This window comes from Dreissena polymorpha, chromosome 10 (assembly GCF_020536995.1).
Source record: "Dreissena polymorpha isolate Duluth1 chromosome 10, UMN_Dpol_1.0, whole genome shotgun sequence".
Taxonomy (NCBI): Eukaryota; Metazoa; Mollusca; class Bivalvia; order Myida; family Dreissenidae; genus Dreissena; species Dreissena polymorpha.
Window position 1 is genome coordinate 35,516,039 of NC_068364.1, and position 12,269 is coordinate 35,528,307.

At 36.2% G+C, this 12,269-nt stretch overlaps 1 protein-coding gene across 1 annotated transcript in view; it reads right to left on the reverse strand.

Moving 5' to 3' along the window:
• Window positions 1–11,651, reverse strand: part of LOC127848191 (nephrocystin-3-like) — a 46,974-nt gene extending 35,323 nt beyond the window's left edge. The window contains exons 1-7 of the mRNA XM_052380495.1: window positions 11,083–11,651; window positions 10,223–10,505; window positions 8,994–9,129; window positions 8,157–8,318; window positions 5,807–5,940; window positions 5,278–5,379; window positions 990–1,153 (exon numbers count right to left, since the gene is read on the reverse strand). Of these exons, the coding sequence (XP_052236455.1) occupies window positions 990–1,153; window positions 5,278–5,379; window positions 5,807–5,940; window positions 8,157–8,318; window positions 8,994–9,129; window positions 10,223–10,505; window positions 11,083–11,264 (1,163 nt within the window). The 5' untranslated portion in view covers window positions 11,265–11,651. The remainder of the gene's footprint in view (window positions 1–989; window positions 1,154–5,277; window positions 5,380–5,806; window positions 5,941–8,156; window positions 8,319–8,993; window positions 9,130–10,222; window positions 10,506–11,082) is intronic.
• Between the last annotated feature and the right edge of the window lie 618 nt (window positions 11,652–12,269).

Here is a 12,269-nt window from a genome sequence, read left to right on the forward strand (position 1 = left end):
TTATGTTCAATTTTGTGACCCCTTGAGAACGGTCAAATTTGATCCCAGGGGCTTAATTTGAACAAACTTGGGAGAGGACTATTAGATGTCACTACATACCAAATTTGGTAGCCCTATGCCATATGGTTATGGACAAGTAGATTTTTAAAGTTTGCACAAAATAGGCCTTATTTAAGCGTATGTTCATTTTTTGTGAACGCCGGGCGCAGGGTCAAATTTGACCCCAGGGGCATAATTTGAACAAACTAAGTAGAGAACTATTAGATGTCACTACATACCGAATTTGGTGGCCCTAGACCCTATGGTTATGGACAAGTAGATTTTTGAAGTTTGCACATAATAGGCTTTATATAAGCATATGTTCAATTTATTGACCTTCCGGGCGGGGTCAAATTTGACCCCAGGGGCATAATTTGAACAAATTTAAAAGAGGTTCACCCCAGGAACATTTGTGAGAAGTTTTATCACAATTGGACTTGTAGTTTAGGAGAAGATGTTTAAAGAAAAAGTTTACGCACAGACGCACGCACGCACGATGGACACAGGACCATGACATTAGCCCTGCTGGCCTCTGGCCAGTGGCGCTAAAAATCAATGGCTGGTTTATTAAAAGGTTATTTGGTAATTTTTCCAAGTTTCAGAGCAGCTTGAATACCTACTCTGATCTGCCTTTTTTTCATGTTCAGACAGTAAAGTAAGCTTGTTCAAATTTAAATCAATGTGGAATTTTGGAAAGCTCCTTTCACAAAGTTCAACAAGAGAAAGAAAAACAAATGAATGTACAATATAATATACCTTATCTGCTCATTGATGCATTTGTTTTATTACAGATTATAAAACAAACAATATGTGCAATGCAATTTTCTCAACCTTCTGATGTATTTTTAGGCCAACCAGTTTCATAATCCAAACTGTATTTCCATTTAGAAAATAGCTCCTTTCAGACAACACAGAAGGTGAGAATAGCTGAAAATTGAGTGTTATGTAACCTCTTTAGCTCTCTGAAGCAGAAGACAGCAGTTCTCTCCCCTGGGTGATCAAGATGGCCAACGTGGTACTCGGCATCTGTGTGTATGTCCGTGCTGTCGCCGAGAAACGCGAGAAATATGGAGGAGAGACTGGCGTGATGTTTTCTCATCTGGGTTTGTATATTCTGAAATATATACAATAACTATACACTATAAAACAGAAAGCAAAATAATAATGTATTCATTAAAATTAAACAAGGACATTTCATACGTTTCCTGAATCGACTTAAAGGTCTCTTGTAAAACAGTGTACAATTATGTCAACATTTTCAGTCACTTTGTGATAAAGTACTTTCATAAAGTGCCTAAGTGAAACAAACATTTAACAAAAATCCTGAATCGTTGTTTCATATATACTCCATGGATGCCCCTACAGCAAACTTACATCTCAAAACTCCACTCATGTCAACAAACAGGCTATTAAGGCCAAATTTGTTGTTGTTTGACCTTGACCTTTGAGGTAAGGAGACAGGTGATGCAAGTGACAAATTTTCTCTTCATGGTGGTCACTTGTTGTTATAATTTTAAAACTGCATAATAAAAGACACAGGAACGGCAAAAATTAACCTTTGACCTCTAAGTTAGACCTTGGCCTCTGAGGTAGACAGACCGGGTTACACACAACATGTTATCTCTGGTATTTCAGAACTAGTATGCTGAATGAAAAAGTTACATACCAAACAAGCAGTTTTATGGCAAAATGTGACTTTTGAACCAGTTTTTTTCCCTTCTTTATGACGCGCCAAATATCAACCCTTTCCCCCAGACGAATCTGTCCTCTCTTACAGACATTTTCCTCAAAACAATGATATACAAAAAAAATATAAATTTTTTTAACCTATAATCATATAAGTTAACCTGATCCAGTGTAGAAAATAGAAACATATTGCATGATTCAATTATCTGTTGCCATGAAGTTGTTTTTAAAACAGTAAAATATGTTAAAGTGATTATTTATGACTGTCCTTACTTTTTCCCCAAAACCGGCGTTTTGGCCGATTTTTTTTACCCTGAATATGGCTAGGCCCTTTCCCCCAAATCAGATAAAAAAAACTGCTTGAACTCTTCAAGGTAGGAGGCACGTTTAACACTCAACAAGTTGTCTTATGATGGTTTACAGTTGTGCAAAGTTGATTTAAAATCCATCAATCTATGAAATTTGATCGCTGAGACAGGAATTTTCCAGCTGCTTCATGACCAACTTTGACCTTTGACCATGAACTTTGACCTTGAACCAGGACAGATATTACATGCCACATGTACTCTTAAGATGGTTTATATTTTTAAGTTATAACGAACTCCATCAATATATGGAAAACCTTTCAGTGTCATATCTGAAATATTTCCTGCATGCCACTTTGACAGAGTTAAAGTTTTCTGTTATATTTTTATTTAATTAGATACCTCTTATAGTTTACGGACACCCCCTTTTTTTAGCAAAAATAATTATATTTCGTGACTCTTAATTTTCGGACACACGAGTTTTCATCCATAATTAATGTCTCTGAGTTTTCGGACAGTATATTTTACAGCGCTATTTTACCAAATTTCGGTCCTGTTTTCGATATCTAATTACACTTCGATCATAGGGTTTTACAACCAGATTAACATCATAAAACATGGCAGGTGCATGCCTGAGGGCAACAGACCATTTAATTTGCGTTATTGGGTAAATATGCTTGTAAACCGGTATTATACAATGGTTTTGCCCGGTAGCATAGGCGTTATGACAATTACCAGGGGAAGTGCCAATTAACAGTTCAATAATCTACCGCAATGGTACTACCCCTTCTCAGTAAAATAACTGTGACTAATACTAAACGTTTCAAAGTGTGATGCCCCCTATTGCAAGTTTTACGAACAATGGAAGGTGTTAGACTACAACTATCGGAAATTTACAAACAAAGAATTCATAGTTTGCTTTTTTATTGCGTTAATTAAAGGTTCATACTTGCGAGTATCGGTACATCACATGCTCATCTTTGAACTTGTTGGTCAAAGTACAACCTTGTAGTAACTTTCTGTCAAATCATTTAAGCATTTAAAATACTTAAAATGCAGTGCAAACATATATAACTGTAATTTACCGTAATCAGAGATAATACTTTCTGCTTTTATCAGGGGGTTTGTAGAAAGGAAGTCTTGACTTAGAAGAGACCCAGTTTAGGCAGAAATTGGTGTCCCTGAAAGCATGTGTCGACTTCACATGAATTAATCGCAGTTTTCCCAGAACCTTTCTCACAAGATCTATCCCTGGGCCTGCAATACCCCAGCCTTTTTGCTATTTTTGTGTTCCCCTTTATATTTTACAGCCTGTGCATTTTTTATTGTGAAAAAAGTGCAATAAATTGGGAAAAATTAAACCTTTTTCAATATCAATATAAATAACAGTATACCAATTGTTCATAAGTGTATGTTTAACTGCTTTCTAAAATTTATATAATTAAGTGTTAGGGAATTTAATTGCTGTATAATGAAATCAATAAACCAATTCTTGAATTTGTTAAAAAAAGTTTGGCATATTTTGGCGGAAATTTTGGTCAGAGACTTGGGAAAAAAATGATACTTTTTGCCATTGACAAACAGCCTTTTTTAATGTTTGCAATTGGGAAACAGTCTGTAAGAGGCTGTAATTTTGGGCAAAACAAATCCATAAAATTTTAGAGTTCTTAATGTTCCAGCTAGACATACACAGTAGGGCACAACACATTGCCAATTAGGACCCTTGCCACACCGTTTTCTATAATCTGTCTACATTATCATTCACCAAATTTTGTATAGAAGTTTTGAAGAAGAATATATAGAGTCCCGATATGCCCTTGACAAAATTTAAGGTTTTCTTACTGCTGTACCAAGGGCAGTGAGTTTTTTTCAAATTTGGTGCCGAAATTTGGCCGACTCCCAATCTCAAAAGGTGTATATTTTTCCTAAATGACTGCCTAAAATCCCAATTGAAGGTTTCCACACACAAAAAAATAATTATATACTGCACAATTAAGTTCATCTCCCTTTCAAGCTCTATAAGTATTACCTTAGTAAATATACTATTTAAAACACTTTTTGTCGGGTATTTGTTAGCAATGTAACCACAAAACCAATTTTCCAATTTTAGTCAAAACAACCTGGGCCAAGGCCCCAATCCCAAAATGTTAAAAAAAACACTGAAGGGCGAATGGGACAGCAGGATTTTCTACTACACCATGGGAAAGGTCACTCTAATCTTCAATTAGGGAACAAACTAACATAAAAGCAACCCTATTCTAGGAATAGCTTTCATGTGATACATGTTATATCCTTTGAGTACTGTCTACCAAAGTATTCCCAAACATGCCATATATCTGCTGCTCAACTTCTTATTATTGGTTGATTGTTTACCAATTAAAACATTCTTTCTTCTATATGATTGCAGTTTTTCTATATTAAATGAGCGACTGTGAAATATACTGTGCACAGAAAGTATAAAACAAGTACACTGGTTGACGGTATCGCCTGGCTAGATAGGGGATCAATTATGGTAAAAGATTATTTTAAGGGGTGGTACCCTATATTTGGTTACAGATATAGAAACAACAAGAGATGTGTTTGTCAGAAACACAATGCCCCCTAGTGCGCCACTTTGAAGCCATATATTTGACCTTTGAACTTGAACAATGACCTTGACCTTTAGCCACTCAAAATGTGTAGCTCCATGAGATACACATGCTTGCCAAATATCAAGTTGCTATCTTCAATATGCACAAAGTTATGACCAAAATTTAACGAAGGCTAAAGTTTTAGGAACGAAAAAAACAATAATATTTTACCTTTGACCTTGAACGATGACCTTGACCTTTATTTTTCACCACTCAAAATGTGCAGCTCCATGAGATACACATGCATGCCAAATGTGAAGTTGCTATCTTCAATATTGCAAAAGTTATAAAAGTTTAACCAAGGTTCAAGTTTTGTGACACACACATACAATGACTGACTGACTGACACAATGACAGACAGACAGACAGGCCCAAAACAATATACCCCCGATCTTTCGATCCGGGGGCATAAAAACACCTTTACAGTGACTAACAATGAATTATCTTCTTCAGCACTTATATTCACCACTTTAGGAATGGGGCATGGGCCCTTTGGATTGAAAAAAAAACTGAGTCCCTTTGACTAAAATTGGGAAAATGATTCCCTCATCCCTACTACACACAAACCACAAACTGTTGTGGTTTTTTGCTCTATGAATGAATTTTAGAGGACTTACTTGAATCCCATGTGAGTCGTCGGTCTCGGCGGTCCAAAAGTGCAATGTCACCAGCATACGGCCCTCGTTTTCACACATGGCCTGTAAATCTGGGCGGTATTCCTGAATCAGAGAATAAATATGGGATTATGTGCATGTGCATTAAGTGTGTTCCAGATGAGTCCTAGCAGTTAGCACAGGATATAATCAGGGAGGGCACTTACCACTTTTTTTAAATAGTATTTTTCTACTAAAGTCTCTCCTTAGCAAAAATCTAGTTTCTGCAGAAAGTGTCATAACTGATTAGCGTACCAATCAATTACTAGCAAGTATGCTTAAGCAATAGCAAAACAAACATTTTTTTAAGACTGGCTTTATTGTAAACGTGGTATAAACTTCTTTATCTATTAAATCCTATGGCAAAACACTTTATCAAATGTAAAAAAACTATACGATAAATAAACAATCAGCACATCTTTATAATACGTCAGAATTAAGGATATTTTTGCATTGATTGAGTGATGCTTGAACAAACAAGGTGTTGTGTAACCTTCATAAAGGTATCGACTTCGCCCTGTGCGTCTCTCGGGGCGCTGATGTACAAATGCAGGGCGCAGCTTAGCGACTGCTCAGGAATTATGGGGACGATCTGGTTCAGGTTTTCCAATGCAGACGACCAATCGCCTAAAATTTGGTAAATATTGTTTTGAACATGAGCTGCGCTCTGTGAAAACACAGCTTAACCCTTTCAGTGCGGGAACCGAATTTTGAAGGCCTTTGCAAACAATTTGGATCCAGATGAGACGCCACAGAACGTGGCGTCTCATCAGGATCCAAACTGTTTGCTATTCTGATAGTATTCTTTGAAAAAATTCGAAGAAAATGCTTATTATAGAAATTCAGCAGACAACATTTTAGCAGACGACAAATTTCCCAGCATGCAAAGGGTTAAGGCATGTGCTGAAAGTGGTGTCCAGATTAACCTTTGCAGTCCACACAGGCTAATCATGGATCATCCTTTCCCTCTATACTGGGTTTTTGTTTTCTAGAAGTGTGATCCCTGATTAGCCTGTGTAGACTGCACAGGCTAATCTGGGACAACACTTTAGGTAAATCAATGGTTTCACAGAATGCGGAGAACTTGGAGTCTTCTTACATTGTGTTGAGCACTCCATAAATGATGGTACATCTTTCATCAACATGTGTACAGAAAATTAAGCAAACAAAATTATTTCCTAATGCTAAAGATAAAAGTCTTTAAATTAGAAAGAATAAAAACAGTATTTATCAAATTCACAAAAAGAGTGTAACATTTTAAACACTTTCATAATTTCTAGTTTATTTATTAGTGGTTGAAGTATTCCAGGGTTTAAATGATTTCTCTGGTTCAATCAGTATCTATTGGCCTATTTGATCGTAATGGCAACCAGATTTGTGTATACATTTCATTCAATTTACCAGTAAAAACTGGTCAACCAAGAAACAAGTTGACCAATGAGAGGCTAATATTTCACTGGTAATCACTAATCAATATCACATTGGACAAAAAACTCAACTGCTAATTGATAAATTTCTGCTGACTGCTAATTGATAAATTTCTGCTGACTGCTAATTGATAAATTTCTGCTGACTGGCTACCATATTTTCTTGATTATAAGGTGGATTGACTATAAGATGGGTACCAACTTTAGCATCGGTTTGAATGTATTTTTCACTGACCCTATTATAAGATTGGTTAAATAAAACATTTTAAACAAGAGATGTGTTTGTCTGAAACACAATGCCCCCTAATGCGCCGCTTTGAATTTTTTGTTGACCAATGACATTGAAGGATGACCTTGACCTTTCACCACTCAAAATGTGTGCAGCTCCATGAGATACACATGCATGCCAAATATCAAGTTGCTACGTTCAATATTGCAAAAGTTATGAAGAAGGTTACAGTTTTGGGACACACGGACACATACAATGACAAACAGGCCAAAAACTATATACCCCCAATCTTTCGATCCGGGGGCATACAATTCAGGAAAGCTAGATTTATCTTCCATTTACTGTAAGCGATCCAAGTTTTCTAGTGCGCTACATTAATTATACAAACACAACAATAAACAGACAGAAACTGCCCTAAACCAGTTTTAAATTGTTTCTGACATTTGTGAAGTTTTCTAAGGAGCTATTAGAAATAAAAACCAATTACAACAGAATGGTCCTTCTAGTTAAAAGGATAACTTGGAAATATTGTTGTCTAGCATAATTTCCATTGACTTGTATACCCTTTCCCTCTCAGAGCATAGTGAAAATTGCTTTATGCAGCCAGCATCAAGTTACTGGCAGTCTGTTCAGGTTTTATGCTGTTGCTGCATATTTGTATCATAAGCTTGGAAATAAAGCCTTTTATTACATGCCATGCCCCATTTCCCATGTAATATAACCATTTCCTATATTTTTATCTTAAACATGTGTAATATACTTTTTAAGCGGTTTCATTGGCTTAGTTTTCGTTTATTGACCAATCGCATTTTGTTATTTTGCTGAAATGATGTTGCAACGTCAAATGACGTCAAGAATTTGTAAACAACATTCGGGATTTATCATTATGTTTGCGTTAATATTTATTTAATTTGCTCATTTAAAAGCATGTGATAAAAAAGATCTGACACTCGTTGTTATATCATACCATATTTTATTAAACTCGTCCAGGAAATTCGTTAGTAAGTTCGCCAAAGGCTTGCTTACTAACAAAATTCCTGAACTCGTTTGATAAAATATGGTATGATATGACAACTCGTGCCAGATCCTATATGAATCTATTCCAAAGGTCTTTTATATAATTTGATTTTCTAGAGAACCACAAACGGGTGAAAAAAGCGTATATGAAATCCAACACACAGAACTACCTTTGTTGACGTCAGTGAATGGACCATCAAAGCCCGTTAGGCAGTCAAACGCCCGAGCTGTCTCAGGTCCCCGGGGCGTCAAAGTGGGCGGGTTGATGTGGATCTGACTGCCCATCGATGACTCACTCTCATTGGTCGGCCACCCGTCACCTGTGCTCGTTGCTATTGCGATAAAAGGACTCCACATAAAGCATGATAATGATCAATTTTATGTTGCACTATTCTAGAAACACAGTGGAAAACGGACAATGGACATAATTCTGTCAAATTGTCAAACTTCCTTTCTTCACGCTTGTCTAAACATAAAGGTGAAAGTATGAGCAAGCCTACCCAGAAATTTAAGAAATGTTGAAAAAAACAAGCTTCTGACGATATTATATTCTATGTTGGAACAACAGACAAAGGTCCATAATTCCACCTAAAATCATTGCAGCTCAAAATGTGTTCATTAAGATCGGATGGTAAGACAAGTTCAATGCTTAATGCCTCCGACTCCATGGTGTCATAAAAATAACCCAAACAATTTTTGGAAGCAGTTTTGATTTTTTAGGCCTTAGGAAATCCCTGAAAGAGTGAAAGTCTTTAAAGCATGTGCCCAGGCCTGTATTCACAAACCTAAGACAAATTCTTAACTTTATGAAATTCTTCAAGACTCAGGCTATGTTATTTTTAAATATTTTAACTTTTAAATGGTTTTAAAAAGTCAATATTGCCACATTGATTATCACTGTAACACTTTGTACGCAGAAAACACCAGATTTCTTCAAGAAAACTTGATCTGAAATTTTCACTTAAGTTCAACTTAAGAAGCTTTGAGAATATCAGCCCGGTACTCACTGTCCATGCCAATCCTGGATGCCGTATCTACTTCTTCAGGGAAGTATCCGTGGGCCAGCTTGCTCAGCTTGTTCTCCAGCTCTCGTTTGGCCTTGAGAAGGTTCTGTATCTCGTTCTCTTTTGTCTCCCTGAACATCTGGAAACTCAAGCACAGTTTTTATGAGATCACAGTGACTAAGTGGTGACCAAGGTCATGGGTACGATCATCCACTGTGGGAGCATTCTTTAGATCTCCCCCAAAGACACCAAGTACCGGTTCCACCCAGGAAACAGACTCGAGAGCTTTTCAATAAGCTTTCTGCTTTTGATGTGATTCAGTTATAATTCAACTAAGTCCAGTCTTAAAATTATCTTTTTTTTGTGTGAAATCTTGATTAATCATAAAATATATATATGATAATATTTCATAAACCATAATAAGCCTGGAGCATGAAATGACAGTTTTACAATTTTATGGAATCTTTCCACTGCTAGTATTGGCAAGATAAGAAATAATAGAACATGCACTTGAAACAAAATTGCAACCTGGTGAAACTTATCCTCACTAAAAATATTTGACTTGCCAGGCATTGCTATGTGCGTGTGGGTGTTCATGTTGTTTTTTATTGTTTTAATTTATATGAAAAAATTAGAACCATAATGTCAGCAAAATTTATTTCCTATAAACAAACTTCTGGATTGCATTTATGAGCCTCCCGCTGTGCATAATGTGTCATCCCAGATTAGCCTATGCAGTCCCCAAAGGCTAATAAGGGACAAAGCTTTCCGCTTTATTTGTATTTTTCATTTCAATGAATAATCTTCTTTCTCAGCGAAAATCCAGCATGTGCAGACTGCACAGTCAGGCTTATCTGGAATGACACTTAGCAGTGGGTTTTTTCACCATTTTTGGAATAGGGCTGGGGCCCTTTGGATTGGGAAATATCGCGTACTTACACCTACAATTGGAAGATTAATGTTGTTAATTTTATGCCTACAAATACTTTTATGTGTGATGTAAGTATTATATTTTCTAAGATTCAACTTAAAGAGCCGCACAGTATTTGGAGATAATTGACATGTGTAGACTTTTTTTTTTAAATCATTGGAAACCTTTAATTTGGAATTTTTAGGTCCCATTAGGGAATAATATATACTTCTTTCCATTCGGAACGGGTCCCCCTACCGGAACTAAATTTGAACAAAAAAAAACTCGGTTTTTGCAGAACAAGACTCACATAAATACTGACCTTAAATACTTTCTGGACTTTATCCCGTTCATGCTCAAAAGCCGCAGAGCGCACCAACGCCTCTTTTTTCTCGCCAACTGCAGCGTCTTTCTCCTGTCTCATGTTATAACAGGTTCTCTGTAAAACCGTCAATTCTGCTCGAAGCCTGCGGTTATCGTTCTCAAGTTTATCTTTCTCCCGCTTCAGGTTTTGAACCTCGTTTTCAGTGTTCAAACGATATATTTCATACTCTCGTCGGATTCTTTCAACCTCAGGGTGCTCTAAGTCTATAGACAGAGCAGACCTTTTGGGAGGAAGAGAAATTGTATAACATTTTCAGCAATCAGCATGTATGCAAGAAAATTTGCGCACTCGATATCCTTTAATTTATCTTTAGGACTGCTGAATTCTGCTTTGCTTATTTTTGACAGGGACACCAGAAGTCAAAGGGAACTAACTCTTTGATACGCTGGTAAAAAATAAGAAATAAAATTTGTTTAGAAAATCTGGGGATGTGACTCGTTAATGTTTACGGCAGAAAATAACAGACCATTTAGTATGTTAATATTTAACAGCAGTTACCATAGTATTTCACTGACCTGAAATATGTAATAATGTTTAAGGTTAAACAATTTAACATTAAAACTTAAATGTATAAAAATGGTATTTGATAATTGCACCCCTGTTTCTGAAAAATCCCTCCTATTTTTCAATGTGAGGGGGGATTTTTCTTTACGTACTAACAACTTTTATTTGTTCAAAGTCAAACACATTTTAAGCTGGGATTATTTGATGAATAAGAAAAACACAATTAAAATTTGTGTTAGGACAAAGAGGTACACAATTACTGTTTTTATCTTAAGATTTATTTAATGAATTACCGTAAACTTCCGCCTTTTGGCTTTCTCAGTAGGGAGTTTGTGGGTTTTTTAATTCCAAGTTTACCCCTGGGTTTCATCTCAATGGGAATCCTTTTAATGACCCCTTTACTGCTCCCATCAAGGTCAGTTCCCAGGATATCATCATCGTCCTGGGCCCTAAGGAATGAAGCTCCATTTCCCATGGTATTATTTTTATAACACTTAAGAACACCAAGCTGAGCTGTTTGTTGGTTTCTGGAATCGCAAATCTTGGTTTATTTTAAGAAATTGCCATCAACTGGCTTCAAGCCAATTATTATTCACTTCTGTAATTTCTTGTCATATGGACATATCACGCGTTGTCTTTAATATTTCAATATTATATCCGAAACTTTTTATCCGACATTGGGTAAGTGTAATTTATATTCGAATTAAGCGAATTTGGATAAAGCAATTATAAAGTAATAACATTCTATGGTAAGGATGGATTAAATTTAGTGCATGTGAGCCATTGTTGCAAATATTTTAATGCAAAACCATTCACAAATCTCCTAAAAGCTAAATGTTATTTACAGAAGAAAACAAACATATCTTTCATTATTCTTTTATTTTGTATTAATCGCACACAGCTATAGGTTGCACTCTAGTAATATTGTATGCGAACTGTTTTATGTTGCCGAGTTTCAAAATAAACAATATGAACAACTTTTCTTGGGGTTAAGTTTAAAGGTTAAGGGCGTTTAAAGAACCATCTACATAATTAACCTGGCATTTATAAAGGACGAATGAACAGCAAAAGATTAAAAGCGGCATAGTGTACACTATTATATGTGTAGACTATTATTGTGTGGACGGGACTATTACAAGTTGATGCAAAGTTTCATAACTTAACGCCAGGGAACTATACAAGCAATGTAGGTCCCTGTAAACGCCAATACCATGGTACCAACAAATCATGTACTTTTGTTGAATGGCCCATGAGAGAACGCAAATTATCTTCAAACCAATGTCTACTTACGCTCGATTGGTCTTTGTCGGCTCGGGTACTACTTACATGTACCCCGGGTACTCTTAAGTATACTTACATGTACCCCGGGTACGGTAAATATACTAAATCGTATCCGGTCGATATTAGACTGTACCCAAGTATTTCCGACCCAAATCCGATGTCGTAAAACGCGCTACCGATTATCTTAAAGAAAACTTCT